This window comes from Spizellomyces punctatus, assembly GCF_000182565.1.
Source record: "Spizellomyces punctatus DAOM BR117 chromosome Unknown supercont1.5, whole genome shotgun sequence".
Classification (NCBI taxonomy): Eukaryota; Fungi; Chytridiomycota; class Chytridiomycetes; order Spizellomycetales; family Spizellomycetaceae; genus Spizellomyces; species Spizellomyces punctatus.
This window is the reverse complement of record NW_015971541.1, coordinates 45,701-67,025: the sequence shown is the minus strand read 5'-3', so window position 1 is coordinate 67,025 and position 21,325 is coordinate 45,701. Positions and strand designations below refer to the sequence as shown.

The window sequence follows — 21,325 nt, the reverse complement described above, 5'->3', positions numbered from 1 at the left end:
ACTTCATGCAAAGGAAAATATTTATTCATCCGAATATATTACAAAACGGGAGAACCTTGCCAGCAAACGAAAAACATTTTCAAAAGACGAGAGTGGGAAAAAAGACCCCAAGCTCTGCAAACACTCCCTCTAAATAGAACCACCCCTCTCCAAAACTACCAACATTCCGCGCATCACGCCATAGAGCAAAGCAACCAGAAACAGTGACATGCTTACGAGTAGAGATCATCATCGGCAGTTACGTCTTCCGCAAATGCGCCTTCATTCCCGCCGGTTGCCCCACTTCCAGACTCAGGGAACTTGAAAGATCCCCCAAATCCAAGTCGCTGCTGCAAGTTTTGAGCAAACATCTCATATTTGCGAATGTCATTATCAGACACTGATCGGCGGGCAAACTTCATTGCTTCCTCAAAGTGAGCACGAGTGATTTCGGGCACTGGGTCTTCATCGTCATCCATGAGCTCCTCACCGCGAGATTGAGCATCCTTTCGTGCACGTTCGCGGTTAATTTCCTTTTCGATGGACTCCCTGATAGCCAGCTTGCAGGCACGCTGGCAAATCTCAGTAAGATCAGCTCCAGAGAATCCGTTCGACATTTTTGCCATGTAGTCGAGGTCGACAGTCTTTGAAACGGGCGACTTGCGAAGCGTTGCGCCCAGGATCGACCTACGTGATTTCTCGTCCGGGAGGGGGATGTAGATGAGCTGATCCAAACGACCAGGACGGAGCAATGCGGGATCAATCTGGTCGGGACGGTTGGTAGCACCGATGACAAAGACGTTCTTCTTTGCGTTCATACCGTCCATTTCAGTCAAAATCTGGTTCAACACACGGTCACCCGCACCACCTGCATCACCAGCCCCTGATCCACGAGCCTTGGCAATAGAGTCCAACTCGTCAAAGAACATGACACAAGGTGCTGCTGCACGTGCCTTGTCGAAAACATCACGTACGTTCGCCTCAGACTCTCCGAACCACATAGTGAGCAACTCAGGTCCCTTGATACTGATAAAGTTGGCTTGACATTCATTCGCAATAGCCTTGGCAAGGAGTGTTTTTCCACAACCAGGGGGCCCGTAGAACAAGACACCTTTGCTGGGGTTCATACCAAACTTCAAAAACTTTTCGGGGTGTTCCACGGGGTACTGGACAGTCTCTTGCAACTCCTGCTTGACCTTTTCCAACCCACCGATATCGTCCCACGTTGTAGTGGGCACTTCGACAATGGTTTCTCGCAGAGCAGATGGGTTGGAGATACCAAGAGCGTACTTGAAAAAGTAATCAATGACGTTAGAAACCTGTTTAGATTACCTTGAGATTGATGTGTACCAAAACTTACTCTGAAGTTTTCCATGGATACCGCAAGGCTGTCTAGAACTTCAGCGTCAATAGTTTCCTCCTCCAAGTCAATCAAATCCATCTTTTCACGGATCTGTTGCATTGCAGCCTCTGAGCAGAGGGAGGCCATATCAGCACCGACGAAACCGTGAGTCTCGGCCGCAATTTGCTCCAAATCTACATCATCGGCCAGTTTCATGTTCTTTGTGTGAATACGAAGGATCTCCAATCGTCCAGTGGGATCAGGAATGCCAATGTCAATCTCACGATCGAAACGTCCAAAACGACGCAAGGCAGGGTCAATACTGTTTGGACGGTTAGTTGCCGCAATGACAACCACGTTGGAGCGTGCCTTCAATCCATCCATGAGAGTCAAAAGTTGGGACACAACACGACGCTCGACTTCACCGTTGGTCTAGAGGAAAAGTCAACATCAAAATCTCGATGGAGGATATGGAGCGAACAAAATATGCATACCTTTTCACGCTTGGGCGCAATAGCATCAATTTCATCAATGAAGATGATGGACGGGCTGTTCTTTTCGGCTTCCTCAAAAGCTTTTCGGAGGTTACTCTCGGATTCACCAGCCATCTTGGACATGATTTCCGGGCCGTTGATGAGGAAGAAGAAAGCACCGGTTTCGTTGGCAACTGCACGAGCAATCAGAGTTTTACCGGTACCCGGGGGACCAAACATGAGGATACCCCTGGGAGGTTTGATACCGATACTTTTGAACAACTGGGGATGGCGAAGTGGGAGTTCGACCAGTTCACGAATCTGTGCAAGCTGCCTTCGCACACCACCAATATCATCGTAGCCCACTTCGTTCAAGTTTTGCTCCTCCTCCTCCCGTTTGATGGGGTCGCCTTCGCAGTGAATGATCGTGTCTTGTGCGACCTGCAGACATGAATGAGTTCAATAACACTGCTATAATGAGATACGCGCTAGGCGACAATAAACTTACGATACAATAAGGTGCTGGATCGCACTCTACAACTTTGAACTCTACAGCCCTCATGGCTCCACGAACGACAAACAAGTCGCCTTTTCGTACTGGTCGGTAGGCCTCCAAAAAGTACGGTTTCAAGTAAATGTCGAAAAGGTTTCCGGTAATGCCCTCAATGGTGTCATCAATGGGAAGAACGTGGATACGCTTTCCGTACTTGATTTCCGAACAAGAATGTACCGAGACAACATCACCAAGACGCACACGAAGGTTGTTACGTACAACCTTGTTGATACGGATCTTTGAAGGCTCGACATTGTCATCCGCCAAAACAATGAGAACAGTGTCCTTGCGCTTCTTGCCCTTGAGAAGAACAGTGTCTCCGCGGAAGAGGTTCAACTGTTCCATGGTGGCGGTGTTGAGGGTGCAGACTGAGTTGTCATCGTTGGTGGCATCATCCACGATGAGCTTGTTTGGTGACGCCTTCTTCTTCAAAATGGCGAGAGCCGTATCGTCACTGGAATCGCCAGTGGTAAGGTCGGACGGGTTCACGTCGCTGTCATGAGGAAACAGAAACGTTTAATACGTGAAAAAGACAAGTTGATGCTGCGCGATCCAGCCATCACAGAGATGGCGGAATCATCTTTTGGCTACCCAGCAACGAGCAACAGCAAAAGCGTCACAACTATGCGCAACAAAGAAACCAGCAGCGGTATTGTGCCGATATCAAAGCGTGGGATGGGGCCATTCCACATGATGCGAGTCGTGTCTACTTACGGTAGTTTTCCCTTTCCAGACATTTTTGGATGGGTGTGGTTAAAAAGTGTTGTTGAGGACGGTGTAGTTGTGATAAGAGTATGTGGGTAAGTGGGAAACGATGGAAAAAGGCAGATGAATGGGACCGATGAAAGATGTCGAAAAATCTGGCGTGGGAAAGACTGCTACTGCTGCGTAAGTCCACTATATAAAGGGGGCGAGGTTGATGACTGCGAAATGAACCGCGTCAAAAACTGTGGGAAAGGTCGTAATTTGTAAGTCCACTTTTGGAAGGCCATAGACACGCGTTCAAATAACAAAAAACTGCCCAAGCTGCAAAAGAGTAAACTGTTTGCAGTCAAACTGCCATCATCTTATTATTGAAATACAAAGTATTAGTTATGAAATCATGTCAAGACCTTTTTGCAGTTGCTTGGGTTTGGTTTGCAGTCAGATCGGCTTGGGCTGTTTGACCCACGGTATCTTGTGCGTGAGTCACTGGCGCATGGTCTTTTACCGGCCATGCACTTTGGGTAAGAGAGTGAGCCCGATTGGATAAGTTTGCCTTGGGCACCTTCAAATTCAGATCTGAACCTCCATCGTCGGCTGCCAATGGGCAGGCATCTCAAGTTCATACCGGTTGCTATTCCAAGCAGAATCGGCTGCCAATGGGCAGGCATCTCAAGTTCATGCCAGCTCCTATCCCAAGCAGAAACCACTACTGATGTTTAAGCCATCTTGATGAACTTCACTCACTCTTCCAAGAAAACTGAGAATGATCACACAGTGCGTGAAGCACACCTCAAAGCGGTCAAAAGCACCACTCTGCATGTACTAGTGTCAAAGGATCACTTTGAATGATAAAAAACAAGAAAAAAGAGCCGAACAACCGTCGGCTACACCCCAAAGCGGTCAAAAGCACCACTCTGCATGTACTACAACTCCTTTGAATATATGATGGGACAAATAACCGGTACACAGCAGAAACATAGCAGCGCATGCGTTAAACCAGGTTTGATGGCATGGCCATACCGCCTTAGCAATTGCTATGAAATAGCGCGTTGAATGAATGGAAGAAATTACAAGTACATTCCATGGTGCCCCATAACATACTCGATAGGAGTTGTAGTGTCAAAGGATCACTTTGAATGATAAAAATCACGCGCCATCTTGATGAATTTCACTCACTCTTTCAAGAAAACTGAGAATGATCACACGGTGCGTGAACCACAAAGCGGTGAAAGTCTGTGCATGTATAAAACCAGTGCAAATAATCGCAGTTATTTTTGGTGGTCTATTAGCAGTGTAAGTCCATATTTGCAATCAGGTCTGCGGACCTGGGTCCGCGACTCATAGGAGACGCGTCGGACCTGATTGGGGGTAAGTGCATGTATAAAACCAGCGCCTTCAAAAAAGAGGTTTTCACTCTGCGCGAGCGTCTGTATGCATGTATATAAAACCAGCGCCTTCAAAAAAGAGGTTTTCACTCTGCGCGAGCGTCTGTATGCATGTATAAAACCAGCACCTTCAAATGATCATACAGTGCGTGAACCACAAAGCGGTGAAAGTCTGTGCATGTATAAAACCATCAAAAAAGATGTTTTCCCTCTGCGCGAGCGTCGGCTACAGGATTCGAACCTGTGCTCCCAGAAGGAAATGGCTTAGCAGGCCACCGCGTTAACCACTCCGCCAAACCGACGTTTTACTTTCCAAGGAAGTGATAGATGTACATCCAAATAGATAAGGTGTCTTGGAAAAACTTTACTTTCCAAGGGAGTGATCGCTGGGCAATGTGCTTGGAGGACGAATGATGGAATTCATAATGGTGAATGGCATTTCTACATACTTAGTAACACAGAAAATAATGGCTCCAGCAACTAAACTAAACCTAAAAATTTTGACATACTATATACATGACTGATGTACTACTCTTTAATGGGCGGCTTCACAGTCAACCTTTGGAACTGGGTCTCTTTCCTCTGGACCCGCTTGCTGCTTGTGTTGGGACATAGATACCGAATGTTGGCAATAATGTGGCGTGATGCACCAGCCAATTCCTCGGGTAAGAGCCAATTTTTCCAAGCCTTATGATAGGGATGATTGGGATATTTGTCCAAAAACATTGAAAAAGAAGGGATCATGGATTGTTGGTTGGGAAAGATGATGGGATCAGCCAGCGAGAAGGTGCCTCCATTGGGATGGGTTTCCTTTAGCCACTGTTGAAGCAACCACAATCCGTCGTTTGCTTGAACCGGACCAAAAGCAGCCATGGTCTTTTTGCTAGTCTGCTGTTTGAATGGTGGACGTCCTGAAGTCATTTTCTCGGCTTCCAGTGGTTCACTTAGAGCTGTCTCCATTCCCCTTGCCAGAGCTTCTGATATAGATTGAGCCAAGCTTGGGCGACGAGCTGGAACGGAAACGGAAACGGGGACAGGTCCTTCAGCGGCGGCCTCGATTGTCAGAGCTGGAATGGGTGCAGTTCCTTGGATAATGGCCCTTTCTGATGCCCACAAAGCCTGAAGCAAACGGTGAGATTTGTGGAGGATAAAGTCCTGTTGACGCACCAGTGCACCCGGGCCAATGTCTCTCCCATTCTCGTCATAAAGTCCAATGCCATCAGCAAGAAATTGGACAAATCGCTTGTCGCCGTCCTGGATCGGCACGGCTCGTTTGGGTCCTCTGACAATAAGCGTAACATTTCGGTCGGTTTGAAGTGCCTCCAAAAGTTCGGCAGGCGCAATCCAGCGCAGCACCATGTCTCCATTTGCCCATATTTTGATCTCCCGACCCTGTAAAACGGATGTGTGTGCAAATAACGGATCGCTGGCTGTTTTTCGCAAGACTCGCTCACGCTGTTTCTCGCTCGAGTAAAAGTCGGCTGGGAGAAATTGTTTTAGGTGAGCTCCTTTTGCTAGCAGTGCCTTTCGCATTCGAGTTGGGTCATCCATCCAAGAGTCGTCAGTGGCTTCCGCTGGTCGAAACATGCGTATGGAATTGCGAATACGCTGTGCTTTGGGCATCGCTTGCGCAAGGGAGCTCATCGCAAATGACATGTTTTCGGGCAACGTCATGGCCCACTGGAACCAGCGATCTTTATCTTCTTTGTAATCAGTGACATGTAAAAAAGTATCCGGCATGTGGAGTTTGTACAAACGGTTGACTTGAGCTTTTCGCTCATCCGAGTTGGGTGCACCTCGGGCTCTCTCTCCTCGAAGGATTCTCGCTACCGCCTTTTCAGACATGACCTTGCGAACCTCCTCATCCAGTGGTTGAACCGTACGTCGCCGGCGTTGTCGGACATCCTCCCAATGGGCCTTTAGAGCCGTTTTTGCTTGTTTTAGACGTTCATACAAGGCGACCACAGCGGGATCCATGAACATGGGATCATGTTCGCTGCATTCCGTATAGAGCCGTTTCACGAGGGTAGTGCGATCTGGTCCTTTTCCCTTGGCGGCGCCCTTGCCGGCCCTCAGCAGTTTCATGGCACGGTGGGCAACATAAAAGGTGAGGTACCACGTCAGGTCGATGACAGCCCTTAGTTCAACAGGTTGGGCGCCGTATTTGTCAAAACCGGGATCCAAGTGCGGAATAACAATAGTCCATTCGGTCACCTCTGATTCTACAGACGAGAGCCAGTCACGATCTTCAAAATGCCGCAGGGACAAGACGCCTACGCTATCCAAAAAGTTATCCTGTGAAAGCCCGTATGGGTGATAGAAATTTGCGTGTGCACTTGAAGTAACCAAATGCGAAAATGTAACTGTAATGATGGGACGGACAATGCGAAGAAATGCCGACAGATAATCAAGTGCGGACGTCACGTCTTCATGTCCCATCCATGGGAATAAGTTGATAAAAGGGAATGCCAACTTGTCAAGGGTTGACCACGATGATGCATCCCGTTCGTACGCTTGAAGGCGCGCGAGAAAATCTTTGGTAAGGTACCCTGCTCGTGAATTTCCTGAAAGAAAAGTGTGAGAACCAATATATTCTTCAAATGTAACGTCCTTGCCAATCAGCAGCAAGATGACATTATCGTTGATCATCTGAGGCAAGAGTTGGTGCCGTCGTTTCGTGTTGTATTTTTGGGTCAGTGGATGCAGTCCAGTCTTGGTCTCGATCGGGTGTTCTTCAGCATAACATTTGGTTTCCTCTATCCACTGGTCAATAGCCTTCAGCATGTCATCGTGGGTGCTCGTGCACGCATTGCGGAAGCGACGGATAAAGTCGGTATTCAATTCTTTGAACAGATGGTAGTCATCAATGCTTGGAATGTAGGACTGATAAAAGCCGCCGTGCTGACGATTCAAAAGCTTTTCTCGGTCAAAAAACGCAATAATCGCCCTCTCACGGTCATCCCTGATCGTTGCTTCGGCTATCTCACCAAGTCTACCCTCTACAAACTCAAAAGTCTTACCACTTGCATACGAGTCTGGGGCGATTTCTTGCAGTGCTTCCAAAAAATCGTGCAAAAGACCCGACTCCCTTTGCTTCAAATCAGTGGTATATCGCTTGTGCGGTGTAGCGGGGCCCCGGCATTTACCAACGTATCGGATAAAGCATGTTTCGGCTATTTGAATTGCATATAGCCATTGCCATGCCTCACGGGGCTCTATCCCTTCCTCTTCCCAGCTTGCAAGAAGTCTTGCCAGATCGGTTGCGTGGATTGCCCAGCTTCGAACATAAAAGTATTCCACATCCGGCTCAGCGACAAAGTCACCGGTAGACTCTACTAACCCCAGAGCTTTAACCATATCTGCATCCGAGACAAGGACATTGTTCTGCATTAATGCCAGCACCCTTTGCGTCAATCGTTGAGACTCTGCCGGATTCGTAGCTGCATGAATGGCCGGACCCACAAGGAACCGAGTCAATCCCGCCGAGAGGTCTGCAGTGGACTGGTGCGCTGCTTGCAAGCGTCTGACAATAGTGGAATGCACATTTTGCTAATGGTATGATAAAGTATGTAAAGGTGAGCATTTAGACAACAGGTAACTCGACCGATTTTGAATAACCTCAAGTGCATTGGTGGCCATGGGCGTGACGGGGTACTGTACACTGCCCTGTGAAAAGACTTCTCGCTCGGCAATCACATAAGGTTTGCGAAGGGATTCTTGTGCAGAATGGCAACGAATCATCTTTGACAAAGAAGGACTGCGGTTAAATTGCAGCTACAATGAGGAAAAGGTTGCTCAGTCAGACTTTGCTTCGTGGGAAGCATGGTAGAGCCTGGGAAACAAAGCCCAAATGGCATTGGTGACGCATGAAGCATGGTGATCTGTATGTAGAGATTGACATTATTTCTCACGGGTCTCGGTTTGAGCATCTAACGTTTCACCTATAATCCATCTTATATGCGTGGTGAAATAATGACAAAATATGCATTTTTACTTTCCAAGGGAGTGATCGCTGGGCAATGTGCTTGGAGGACGAATCGATTGAACTGCAGTGTAGATTGCCTTGTAGAAACACCTATTACCCATACACACATAGATGCCTTGCAGATATATACAGTAGATTGCCTTGCCAACACCTATTACCCATCCACACAAGAGTGAAAATACATAGATTTGACTTGCAGATACTTTCCAACACCTATTACCCCTTTCTAATACCATTTGCCCATTCATACAAGAACGGAACTACAGGATTGTTGTCTTTGCAGATTACAGGGGCAGACACTTTTTGAACATTGAACACTCAAACCTTGTAAAAATTTCCATGCGGCAACCCCTCTACACCAAGCGATGGCCAACATCACCGTTTTCCTAGCCAGTTTCACAATGGGCAGGGCAAGCCAAGTGCATGGATAATCAGTGGCTAATAAGTGCTTTTTTCATCTCGCCACTTTTGAGGTTTTTGTGTATTGTGCAAGTGAACTGTAAACGATTCCAACCCATTCATCGATAATGAAAGCATGACCGAAAAGACTCTGCTGAAACGACTGAAAGTGCATTTTACTCAAAATGTAATAAGGCACATGTATTAGCGTTTCAACAAAATGGGGTTTTGAAGATCCTTTCTACACAAGAATCTAAATATGTAAGAGTTATACTTGGTGGCAACGGTAACTATCCGCAGGTAAATACCACACGCTCTACTGAGCAACCCTACCCATCAATCTACACCTCTATTTTCATCACCTCGTCCTCAGGTACACTATCATCATGCGTATCCGTCAACTCTTCCAAAGTCTTTCCCTTGGGTTCAGGCAACAAAAATGTTGTAAAGAATCCGGAAGCCATGACTGCCGCAAACACCGCCAAGACAATCTTGGGATGATCAAAAAAGAAGGGTCCGACGGCTTGGATGCCGACGATGGCACCGCATTTACCGGCTGCAGAGGAGAGTCCGTGAGCTCGGGAACGGAAGCGGGTTGGAAAGATTTCGGCGGGGTAGATAAAGGTCGTCTCGTTCGGCCCAAAGTTGAAAAAGAATTGGGCGATGGTATACAGGGTCAAGAAAATGGCTTTTGAGGAACTTGTGTAGTGTCCGTCATCTCCCTTTTTCAAAATCTGGTCCCAAGCACCAGCAAGAATGGCTAGGATGATGGTAATGACACTAAAGCCCACATATTGGATCGGCTTGCGGCCCAATTTTTCAATCAAGGCCACTGTAACCCAGTACCCAGGAACAGTACCCATACAAGCCACAATAATGTTTCCTACTGCTTTGGCCCAGAAGGAATCGTACTGGTCGCCTCCATGACCAGAGTAGTCGATGAGCTCGAGGACGACGGGGAGGTTGAGGGAAAGACCGTACCAAGCAATATCAAGGGCAAACCAGCAGTACGCAGTTGCGAAAAGCAGTTTTGCGTTTTTCGGTTGGCTAAAGTATTGCTGGAAATTAACTTTACGCTCCGTGGGGACAGGTTCTACAGGTTGGAGAGGTTGGTTGACCGTAATGTCGTCGCCCTTGCCGGTTTGGGCTTCTGGGTGGGTCAGCTTTTGAATGTCCCGCTGCGCGGCTTCGTGATCACCCTTGACGTGCGCACTGAACCGAGGTGTTTCTGGCATGGTGAGACGGAAATAAACTGTGGCGACACACGGAACGATACCGAATCCAAGCATGATACGCCACACATAGTCAAGGTACAGTGGGTCCTCCCGGATCAAGTTCTGGAAGGCCGCCAAAGCAATCAGCGTCACCAATCCCCCGACAAGAATACCGATTCCTTGCATGGCGAACACGGCAGCGATCATCATGCCTCGGTACCGAACTTGAGCGAATTCAGATGTGATGGTGGCCGACATGGGATAATCTCCACCAATACCGATCCCCAAAACGAACCGCCACAATCCGAGCATGGTTAGCACGCCCATGCCACGAACGGTGGAACAAGCGAGAGTGGATCCGAGAATCGCGACCATCATGATGATGATTTCCACACCGTAAACCTTTTTACGGCCAAGTTTGTCACCGAGGTAACCAAAGCTAAGCTGTCCAACGAGGTTTCCCCAGTTTGTAGATGCCTTGAGAAGAGCATCAATGTGTGGGTGGTCCGCCCCAAAGCTGGAACCTTTAAGTTTGTTTCCATCCGCAGGTGGATAGTACACGCTGAAACATTCAAAAGTTAGCATCTTAAAGTTAGAACGATTACTACAACCAAAACTAGAAAAACGTACCGATAGATCATTGGTAGCGCCAACCCAATCACGAAGATATCGTACGCATCACCAAAAAACCCTGCCCCCGCGACAAGAATAGACCGGATGTGAAACCATCCCAGACGGGCTTCATCAAGATGTGCGAACGTCGCCGCGCGCGTCGTGGACATATTGGTAGTTGAGCGAGTGCAGTTGGATGCTGAAAACGAGTGAAGAGAAGAAATACGGATCAGTGATCTATAAGAATGTTCCGCATTTTATACAGAACATGGTAATGTTCCTTTTTTTTTTTCAGAACAAGTTCCGCCCAGAGTCATCATTCCATAATCCCCATCATGTCCCCGCGCTTTCAAACTCCGCCCATCTCATTACTCCCATCTGTACCACTTGCTCACATAAACAGAATCGATAGCCATACCTCTGGAAGCTGGTCGGTCCAATCACTCTATCCCAACGCTCAACGTGCTCGTCTAAAACTCTGGAAAGGGGGGGGGGGGGGGACTTTAAAGGCTTCCGATTTTTATTCCCTTTGGGTCGGCTCAATTTTTTTTTGCAAAACGTGTGAAATCTGCATTACCATATTTGGGTATATTACGCAAGAGTTTGGTTGTTTGAACGATGAGTCAGCAATGTGGGGTTTTGAGCCACCCGCCTCAAGTGGCAACTCACGCCGTACGGATTGGTGCGTCAATTCAAGGATCTCACTCGGTTAATCTCTTTGGTGATTGTAGAAGACATCCCATGGAAGGCCATGGCTGATTATCTGATAATCCTTAAGGGCTATCGCTTAACAATACTTGTTTTACCATAGTATGTGTCTTGTTGCGCAGCATGTTTAACTGTGGGGTAGCTTTCTGAAGGGAACCATGTGCGCGGAGGTGTTCAACGGAAAAAAGAGAGACGACATACGCCACTTTCTACTGTATTAGAAGTAGTGGATGTGAACTACGAGGACGACGGGACCATGTCGATAATGTACAGCACCGGTGGTAAACGGTATTATTCCGCAAGAGGTCCTCGGCCGAGCTCAGTTACTGCATAACATCCCACGCGCTGAAGGAGCATAGGGATCATATCATCGAGCAACTGCAAATATCTCTCAACAGAATGAAGCTTGGGTTAACCAACCCTATGTTACAACACTGTTTCATTCCAGCACATGTCGCGGTTGTTCCCCATGAAATAAACAATACATCGGGGGACAATATCTACCCGCGGGGATGCTACCGAATCAAGGTTCGCATGATTCCTTCCTGCTTCGAGACCGGCCACGGGTCAAAGATAGCAACAAGTTACCTGCTCTGCGGAAACGATAAAAATGAATGGCATCTTTTCTACGAGCATGGTCCCGATAATTTCTCTGCCCAGCATCCCGAGGAGTCGATGAGAGCCATTCCGCCTTCAATGCGTCTCCCATCTCGTCCGTCAACTGGTCCAACGCGTCCATATATTCCGCAACATCGAACATTCTGCGACATACTATATGGAAGTAGATGGAACGTGGTACAAGGTGGAGTGGAGCACATAGAGAGCGACTTAACGACGACGAAAGTTTCGCCCGAAGACATCCCCGGCAGTTTGCGAACTGCGAACGTTATCGATAGTTAGCGTGAATGATACTGCATCTTAATGAGCGTTTGATAAGGTGCTGCGAGGTAATGGAGAGTAGGGAGGTCGGGATTAAGGACATCTGACCAAATGGCTCAATCACAAATCGATAATGACACTGATACACAATCCCACGAATATCACTTTGTCACCTTCATAATCCCCAACACCCACGCCCCAGAACAAACCCCATTAGAAACATTTAAAACCCCAAAACAAACACTCGAAAAACTCGCCGGATTCGAGAATGTCGATCGTCTGGTTCCTTCTTCGTTCTCTCCATTTACCACTAAGCCAATGTCAGTTATCATATGATCTATGATAGGCAGCCATACCAGGATGGTCAAGATGGTCTCATGGAACGCAGACCACTTTTAACAAATGCCTCAATTCAAAGTCGGGTCTCGGTTCCTGCTCTCCAAGATGTTCATAGCATGTGATGGTCCCAACCGAGAATGTGATCCTTCTCAAATGTATTACATTGTGATTGGCGATGCAGCATTTTGCACTTTGGGCGACCAGTCCCAGACCCAGTCCTGATGGCATTTGTCCTGACTGCGCCATACCCCGCTTACGAGAGGTGGTGACTACGGCGGAGTCACATACTGGAGAGTTATCCCCAAGAGAACTAACTATCCACCTTTATTTTGTCGTTCATCGATTCTGCAGGCGAGCGGAGAGCTTTTCCAGTTTACAAAGTTGCCATCATTCCAGAACGATGACCTTTCATCCTCCCCTCCCCCAATCTGAGAACGACTTTATGGCTCTGCTTGAGTCCCGTTCTTACTCAGCACGCGGGCAACTTACCGCAAGGCTTGCCCATGTCTACAGAGACGACGATGCTCTGTCTACACTAATTAAGCTGTTGCTGACTACAAAGCCCGTGGTTTATTCCATTCCGATAGTTCAACCGACAGAAGCCAACAGTGACCTAGAGGCTGACGGCGGCATCCCCGTACCCAACATGGTATATAGAAATTTGATTGTCCCTCAGACAGACGCGGCCGCCAAGTATTTTCAGCGCGAAGCAGCTCTGGCTATGGCCACAATTGCAGGGAATCAGATGGATCTGTTACTCGAGGTTTGTGACGCGGATAGGATGTCTGCCTTTGCGTCTGATTGAAATTGGAGTAACATATGCTACGTAACCTTCACAGAACCTCGTTGATCCTTCGACAATCGGAAAACCTCGAGTCATCACATACTGTGCTCGCAAAGCATCAGATACGCAGCTGACTGCAGTTTATGCGAAATGTGTTCCCGCAGTACAGAAGCCTCTAATTGAAGCCCTTAGGAAATCCTCCCGTCCTGATCTAGTCAACAAGCTGCTTGGCGAGAACCCCGCTTTCGAAATAAAGGAGCCAATTGTTCCAGTTTGTGTGCGGTTGGAGCGTGATTTAAAAGCGTCAAACGAATGGGATCGGGCCAAAGTTTGGATGTCATATCAGTACGTGCTGAATTTTATGGTGTTACATTTTTGGAGTTTCTTACGACTCAGCTTTTCTAGGTCAGCCTTTGCTAGTGTAAAGGGTAGACATCAGGTGCAGCATCAACATGACCCGGTATTTACTTTGAACGGGCCTCTGTCTGATACCCTCCTTCGCTTGCAAGAAGAATACCCGCCTCTATTCTTTGGTGGCGTCCATGACCCAACTTCGCGCTTTCCCATGTTGGCTTACATCTTGAAAAGACTTTTCGTTCCGCTACTTCTTGCGGACCCACCTCGGATAATGAAGATCCTGCAAAACACGTCGTGGGCCGTAGAGGGCAGTGGAGAACAAAGTAGATACATTCTTCAGGATACCTTCAAACTACTCACGAGTAGCAAGCAGGTTCAAAAGTTTTGGAGGAATCAACCCGATCAGACAGGGCTAGTTGGCGACTTGGTGGAAAGTTTGATGAGCGTGGGCAATGGAGCTCTGCTGAAAGCCGGACTTCTACCAGCAGAACAACTCTTCATCTGTCGCGCACCTGTGCTGGTAGGTTTACCAATTGTCATTAGGAGTGAGTTTCACCCATTAGTTACAATTCTATCCCGTAGATGCGGCTGATCCGCGCAGCGATCAACTTCCTTCCAGAGTCTCAATCAAAATCCATTCCCGCTTCATCGAAGAAAGAAGTGCATAACATTTTCCGTTTCGCAGTCGGGGGGCTCAATATTCTCGGCAATCGCCTCATTACGACCTCCACCCGTCGCGACAGAGTGTCAGCTACTGATATGTTTCACCAGATGTACTCAACTCTTCTAACAGCTATTGTCAAACGAGCTATGGCAGTTTTACCATTGCTATGCACCAACGACTATGGGTTCCACAAGCTCCTCTATAAAAGCATTTTTCTGCTTATCGACATCAATGCTTTAGATGCCTATCCTCCGTTGGCAGAAGAACTGTTTAGCCTAGTTCAGAGCATCTTCTGGCCATCAGGTACCGGTGTTCAGCCGTGGGTAGCGTGTATTGGATCTTTGGTCGTTCGCCTTCTTGCGCCAACTTCGCCAAGCATCTTTGACTTTCCCAACGACGACGTAGACTCACCCTTCTCATCTGTGCCGCCGTTCTCAAACCAAACTGCCTTCAATGCTCTACTAAAATATTACCCACCCAATATTAATATAAGAGCAATGGAATATTGGACGAATATAGCCCAAGGAAAGATCGCAACCCCTTCGAAGTGGGAGATTTCGTTTCGTTTTGCACAGCCATCTCTTACGAAAGAAAAGCGAGTTTTCTTGACGAATAGACAGAGGGAAGAATTGTTCTTTCTTATCCGAGACAAAATCAACCTTTCAATGTTCAAAAGCGAGCCCGGAATCATCCTTGCCGCATTGGATGTGCTGGCACCGACACCGGAGCTGCGGCATGAAGTCGCCTGGAGAATGTATAATCATGAAGATGCAACGGACGCTGATCGTCAAATGATTGGTCAGTATCTCGATGTTGAACGCTGGGATGTTCGCGAGGAGTTTCAGAAAGCGGCGAAAAAAGCGGTATTCGAAGATCGGCTGAACGTGTACAAGGTCTTGTTGAATGCCGCCCGTAAGCGGCGAAGCGTAAGGGCGTGGATTGAGGCGCTGAAGTTTATGGTGCCAAGGTCGGTATTCGGCTGAGCTGTAGAGTGGCAACTTGTTACATTACTGATAAATCTTTCGAACAGAATGACCAACGAGATTCATCCAAACCTGCTCATGTTGGTACCGCATCTGAATTGGGAGGGATGGAGTGGAACAGTGCCAAAACAATGTCTTGATGATGCTATGGAGGATGAGGCCAAGGAACTGGCTGCGCTATATTTGAAGTTGGATGCACAGGTAATTAAACCAACAAAGCAGTTTGGAGAGCATTTAGCTCACTTCTAGTCGTCTACAGAACTTCTCAGCGGTAACAATCGTCTGGCCGCTCGCGGGATTCATATCTAACATTGCCAATGAAGCTATTGCAAGATTCATTTCAACTCCGTTACACCCTCTTTTTTGCTTTGGTGTGGAAATCGCTTGGAGGCGCGTACTGCACACGGCTGGTGAGGGCCAGGCGATCCATCAGTTCAATATTCCCCTTGTCGAGCCCAAATATTATTGTGGCGCTCTCTCCGAACGAAGTGAAAATTGCGAATTTTTACGGCGAAAAGCGGTACGCTTGAGCAGGACCGTTGGCGAGGATTTAGGAACAGGAAAGCAGAGGTATAGGTGGGGCCTCGCCTCCATACGGTATGGAAAAGAAGAAGAGTTCGTCACAGCTGTGATTGGGTTATATAGAGATAGGTTTAAGGTGAACGACGCCGCGAATTGCGAGAGAAGTCTTTTGTTTAGACAGGTTTGTTTGGACGCTGCCAAGGCGCTTGGGGTTCGTTGGGTACTATCTCGTACACTCCTGTCATACGCGGATTCGCTTTTGGAAGAACTGCAGTCTGCTCCTCGTGTTTTAGTGGGTGGAGGGGAAACAGTGCTCGATTGGTCTGCTACTTGGATTACCAGAAACAAGGAGGACACGCCCCACTGGAGAGATCCCCGTGAACTCATCATGACTCTGTCTTCCCTCTTTGATCAACCCTGGATACGAAAAAATCGCGTTATGCTGCCATGGTATAATACCTTCCGTACTCTGCGCCTCGAATCTACTTACGCCGTGGAGGAAGTCAACGCCCTTTTCAATGAATGTCAATCGTTGGAAGGAAAAGTGGACTTTAAGCGAACAGACGCATTAGTCGTCGCGCTCGTGGCAATCTCCCCATCGGCAATTGCTTTGGAACAGGTTCAAACGCACCTATGTGACTTCCGTCAAGATTTGCTCAAAGAGGCGTATCTGACAGGACGGGAACATTTTTCGGGTGTCTTTAATCAGATGCGGAACTCAACAGGTGCGACTGCTCCGGTCCCACTCAATCCGGCATTTCCTTCTCGTCTTTTCCCGCGTCAGTGTCGACTTCTTGCTCAGAGATATCTTTCTATTACAAAGGATTCCTCTCTGCCCATTAGCCAACGCATTGATTCTGCAGAGAAGTACGCGCAGCTTCCTGTTACGAATCTATCGCATCTTGCAGATCTTCTTGCCACCCCCCGTCTTCCCTCTCGCGTCGCTGAAGCGATTTTAATGTTCCTTCCACGGATGGTAGAGCCGGCCTGCGGTATTCAGCTACTGTTGGCGCCGGGGTACCTGTCCTCTGATCTGGCTCGCACGTCAGTTCATGCTGCCAAACAGTCCCTGAATTTTGTACCCATCGAAAAGGTATCAGATTATATTGTGCCACTATTTCCCCACCCGCCCTCGAAACAGCAGCGAGTGACAGTTCAAAAAGAGCTGGTACGACTGGCTTCGGAGTACATTCGAAATTCGGAATGCAGAGCACTGCTCATGAATTTATGGCAAAGAGATTCACTACACATTGATGTACGGATGGTAGTGTTACAAGTTGCTATTCGGATTATTAGCACTGGTGGTTGGGAGGTCATGGATCCGCAAGTAAACAATATGGCTTGGACCATCGTGGCAGATGCCGCAGCAGATGCAAAGCATAGAGCCACCGGAGCGGCAATACCTTTGCTGGCGGCAATTCCGTGCGGAGCTCAATTTATGGACAGTGGGATTCTCCGCAAAGGATGGGTTCATAGCTCAACACTCTCAAATATTGCCTTTATTCAGATTGAGAAAGGCCAGCAATCACGGTATCTTGACATTGCTCTTCGGCCTTTGTGTTCCCAAATTGAGATCGATGAAAAAGACCCTGGACGGGAGAATGCACGGTTGGTAAAACACTTAGCGTATCAAACGATTAATTCTTCGTGGATAACACCGCAGAATGCCCATTCATTGGCGACTGAATGGAGATCGGCCGCAACAAGGATCATGTTGGATGATTCAATGTTAGGACTATGGCAGACGTTGATGACTGGTCTTGGCGAGTGTGCCGCAAGGGACAGCTCTCCGACCGGGCCATGGCGTGAGCTGATAGCTATTGTTGATATGCTAGCTGAGGTACTGGCGGATGCCGGTGAAAGCAGACATCGACGAAAGTTGGCGCGAACAAGAATCCAGCAGCTTTGCCTGGAATCAGAATATCTATTTTTGAGAATCTCGGATTGGTGCGATGCAACAAATCGAGTAGAACTTGTCCGACCTTTGAAAGATCACAATCTGCAGGACTTCTTCTGGCGTACGATACTTGATCGGGAGTTTGCATTATTTCAGCCAACATTGGACATACCTCAGTCCGAAATCAAGCCTCAAATATTGGAAATACTAGAGCATCTCGTTGTGTATGCCAACATGTATGCCGAGGATCCGTCATATGCTGTGGAGAGAGTGTTGAGACTTGTAACCGCTATGCCTACCATCGCAACGAAGCAGGCCGTTCTTGAGATAGTGCTCCAAGGGGAAGGGGAGGTGGGCCAATTCGTGTTTCTTGATTCCATTCAGCTAGCATGTCTGGGAATGGGTGGTCTTCCAGCGTTGTGGGACAACGAGTCTAGTGGAGACCATCTTCGGGGTCTTGCCACAAGATTTGTAGAGCGCATTAGCTCAAATGACCGTGAAACACAAGTGTTCTACAGGAGAGAGTGGAAAGGAATCGCAACGATAATTGAGGCTATTATGCAATCTCATACGATGGAGTCTCATAAGGGTCTTCTGGATGTGTCAAACCTTCGTCGAGGACCTAACCTCCTCATGCCTTTATTTATACGAGCAAAGGCAGCTGGATGGGAAGGACCTGACGCCGACATCTTGCTGCACATTGTCATGGCGAATCCAGACATTACTTTTGCACGTCTGCCGTCAGAAATCTGTGGTTTTCTACACACGCAATATGTGCGAGGGCGAATCGATCTACAGGAAGCAAAGACTATTATGTCGCGGTTGGTCTTGTATGTGCATCGCGCGGCGATATTGTTTGCCTGCAAAACAAGTGCAGAAGTCTTCAAAGTTGTGGAACATGATTTGTCCCCGGCGGCAGTGATCGTAATTGAGGCCATTCTGAATGGGCGGTTACATAGCGTCAACTTAACACCGCTCGTCCTGCAGCATGACATTCCGTTCAGTATTGTCGCTGGCGTCACATTTCGCTTTATCAGCGATGTGGGTGCGGATGGAGGTGATATTGAGGGCCGAGATGGGAAGGATACAACCAAGAAAATGCATCACAGATGGCAGGGGCTTTTGGAAAACTGGGGAGGGTACCTCAAAAGTATGGTCCAAGGTGCGTGCGTCTTTTCTTCTCTTTTGAATGGTCTATAACTCGCGCCACAGCTTTAACTTGCGTGCTTACATCTCTCTACAGCGACGGAAACAGATGCTCGTATGACTCCAGCAATACAACGCATGTATAGCGAATTGGGCAACGAGCTGTTGAGTTCATATCCGCGCTTTACTGTCCTTAATCCAGAGGCGTACATTCGCCACATGCGAACTTGCCTTGCCGCTCCACACTCAACCCTCAGCCCCGTTCAAATAGCGACTCAAATTATCTCCGCCCTCGATCCTGTTCAAGAATCCGAATCGCCGAACAGATGGCAATGGGCACCACCTCTCCTGCTAGGTCTAGACTATGTGCAGCGGTTCCTGGATGATATTCGAGATGATGTTAATATAGAGGGAGAGAGAGAAGGGAGGCTTGTGGACATGATTGCAGCCAGGGTGCTGCTTGGGTGGTCATCCATAATTAGCACAGCACTGGGAAAAGCCATGCTGGAGGCTGAGGGTCAAGAAAGAGTTAAGCGGAAGTATTTAGAGATTTTGGATAGAGTAGATGCTGGAGCTGGGAGAGCCATTGCGATGGAGATTGCTCCTATTATTTGAAAGCCGAGTTGCCCTATTGACTTACTGTCAATATTAGTAGAGTGCGGCGCGCAAAAGGAATTGATTACGATAGGCGGATAGTGTAAATAAGAACGTTACATGGTAAATATAGCGGCATCTGCTATGGGTGTAGAGTGATAATAATGCACGTCAAGACGATATCCAACTTTTTCAAAAAGACCATGAGATGGACGGGTGATTGGCAGAGGATTGATTGCGCAGCCGATGTTTTGTAGAGGGAAATCCTGAAATGACGGACAATTATATCAAGCAACCTTAGCACACCTTCTTTCGGTTAAAGCTAATAAGTGGGCAACAGTCTGATGCCTGTTGCGTCGTCTTGCCTCACAATGCGAGCCACAGTGTTCCTTTGCTTGCTCGCATGCGGTAAAAGCAGCTGTACTGCCGAGCCCTTAATATATGCAGTCAATCTCAATCACTGGTGGGAAAACGTAAGAGCAAGGGACGTCTCACTCTGCAGCCAACCGCAAGTCATTGGGTTGTAACATGAAGCACTCACTCTGTCCGAATCGATGTCACAAAGATCGCAGCAAAACCTATCAGGATTGTGAACCGTGTTAGCGTTAGTATTGGATCATTGATGTGGATGCGTACATGAGATCTTTGTAGCAAACAAGGTCGGCGGTTCGGTTGATTACGGTAACAATCGCATAATAGAAGCCCCAACCGTTTCGTGTTAAAAGCACCGGTGCTGAACCTGCACACATAAGACAAAAGAGCTGATGTGACGCACAAGTGTCGTTTGGGTGTCCAGATCCCGAGTTTCTTTTTTATGTTCCGAGGTAATTCGTTGGGGAACGGTTGACCGTTCCTAACGGTGACGACAATCGAATGGATATCTCCTACTTATCGGAATTCAACCATGAGGAAACCGAAGGTCAAGAGAGAAATAATTCTTAGAGGAACATGGACATTCTAATAAATTGGTCTATTTGTTACCAGCAGAATTAGCGGGCGCTTCTAGCAAATGTGAAAATACAAATCTCTCCATTATGAAATGTGAACATGAACTATGTACACGCACCTATATATTCCCAACCCAACCTAAGACCTACCTACAAGGGCTACTTGAGCTATGCTAGCTGCATCAACCACTATCAGACTACATTCCCATATCCAATGTTAGCCACGTGACCATCCTTACTGACCACGAAGCTTACGAGCAGCGCGATCATTAGGCTGGGCATCGCCGAATCCGCATCCACCGTCACGTTCCTGAGCAACGATCGCTCCAGCACACTTTCCAGTTCTGAATCCACAGCACCCAGAAGCGCAGTCAGCATCGCTCGCACAAGGACCAGTGATGAATTGTGTTCCCTGGCCATTGCCTTTGTTTTTGGCGCCGGGGGCGGCGGGTGCCGCTGCCGGGGCGGCCTGCTTTTTGGCTGCTGGGGCGGCGGGCGCTTGACCACGGAAAACACGAGCGGCACGGTCGTTAGGTTGGGCATCACCGAATCCACAACCTCCGTCACGTTCTTGGGCTATGACTGGGCCGGCACATTTGCCAGAGTTAAAGCCACAGCAGTCAGAGGCACAGTCAGCATCGCTCGAGCAAGGACCGGTGATGAATTGTGTTCCCTTGCCATTGCCTTTGCCGTTCGCGCCGGGGGCGGCGGGTGCCGCTGCCGGGGCGGCCTGCTTGTTGTCTGCTGGGGGCGGCGGGCGCTTGACCACGTAAAACACGAGCGGCACGACGTTAGGCTGGGCATCACCGAATCCACACTCGTCACGTTCTTGGCTATGACTGGCCGGCACATTTGCCA

General features: G+C 48.1%; 6 protein-coding genes and 1 non-coding gene across 8 annotated transcripts; 2 read left to right on the top strand and 5 right to left on the bottom strand.

Annotated features, from left to right (window-relative positions):
• Positions 1-2: 2 nt before the first annotated feature.
• On the bottom strand, positions 3-3,559 carry SPPG_03075 (transitional endoplasmic reticulum ATPase). The gene is made up of 5 exons (XM_016751361.1): positions 3,062-3,559; positions 2,303-2,840; positions 1,816-2,235; positions 1,340-1,753; positions 3-1,268 (listed from the first exon to the last, which is right to left on the bottom strand). The coding sequence occupies exons 1-5, from the start codon at positions 3,082-3,084 to the stop codon at positions 213-215; spliced, it is 2,451 nt and encodes an 816-aa protein (XP_016609302.1). The 5' UTR covers positions 3,085-3,559; the 3' UTR covers positions 3-212.
• Positions 3,560-4,657: 1,098 nt separating this feature from the next.
• Positions 4,658-4,739, bottom strand: SPPG_10072. The gene has a single exon. It is a non-coding gene; the product is annotated as a tRNA-Ser (tRNA).
• Positions 4,740-4,965: 226 nt separating this feature from the next.
• SPPG_03074 (uncharacterized protein) lies at positions 4,966-8,178 on the bottom strand (the record flags this gene model as incomplete). Its single annotated transcript, XM_016751360.1, has 2 exons — positions 4,966-7,986; positions 8,056-8,178. 2 exons carry the CDS (start codon positions 8,176-8,178, stop codon positions 4,966-4,968), a joined length of 3,144 nt encoding a protein of 1,047 aa, XP_016609301.1.
• Positions 8,179-8,826: 648 nt separating this feature from the next.
• SPPG_03073 lies at positions 8,827-11,128 on the bottom strand. 2 transcript variants are annotated; one of them, XM_016751358.1, is made up of 3 exons: positions 11,066-11,128; positions 10,666-10,846; positions 8,827-10,597 (listed from the first exon to the last, which is right to left on the bottom strand). In XM_016751358.1, exons 2-3 carry the CDS (start codon positions 10,815-10,817, stop codon positions 9,163-9,165), a joined length of 1,587 nt encoding a protein of 528 aa, XP_016609299.1. In that variant the 5' UTR covers positions 10,818-10,846; positions 11,066-11,128; the 3' UTR covers positions 8,827-9,162. The 2 variants fall into 2 exon arrangements, with proteins under 2 accessions (XP_016609299.1, XP_016609300.1); XM_016751359.1 differs by lacking the exon at positions 11,066-11,128 and having other exon boundaries at positions 10,666-11,006.
• A 204-nt stretch (positions 11,129-11,332) lies between these two features.
• SPPG_09081 (uncharacterized protein) lies at positions 11,333-12,762 on the top strand. Its single transcript, XM_016757236.1, has one exon. The coding sequence runs from the start codon at positions 11,755-11,757 to the stop codon at positions 12,253-12,255; it is 501 nt and encodes a 166-aa protein (XP_016609298.1). The 5' UTR covers positions 11,333-11,754; the 3' UTR covers positions 12,256-12,762.
• Positions 12,763-12,794: 32 nt separating this feature from the next.
• On the top strand, positions 12,795-19,701 carry SPPG_03072 (uncharacterized protein). The gene is made up of 7 exons (XM_016751357.1): positions 12,795-13,336; positions 13,413-13,702; positions 13,763-14,234; positions 14,297-15,345; positions 15,409-15,562; positions 15,621-18,942; positions 19,024-19,701. Exons 1-7 carry the CDS (start codon positions 12,974-12,976, stop codon positions 19,539-19,541), a joined length of 6,168 nt encoding a protein of 2,055 aa, XP_016609297.1. The 5' UTR covers positions 12,795-12,973; the 3' UTR covers positions 19,542-19,701.
• Positions 19,702-20,475: 774 nt separating this feature from the next.
• SPPG_03071 (uncharacterized protein) lies at positions 20,476-21,319 on the bottom strand (the record flags this gene model as incomplete). The annotated part of the gene is made up of 2 exons (XM_016751356.1): positions 20,476-21,227; positions 21,308-21,319. The coding sequence occupies 2 exons, from the start codon at positions 21,317-21,319 to the stop codon at positions 20,703-20,705; spliced, it is 537 nt and encodes a 178-aa protein (XP_016609296.1). The 3' UTR covers positions 20,476-20,702.
• Between the last annotated feature and the right edge of the window lie 6 nt (positions 21,320-21,325).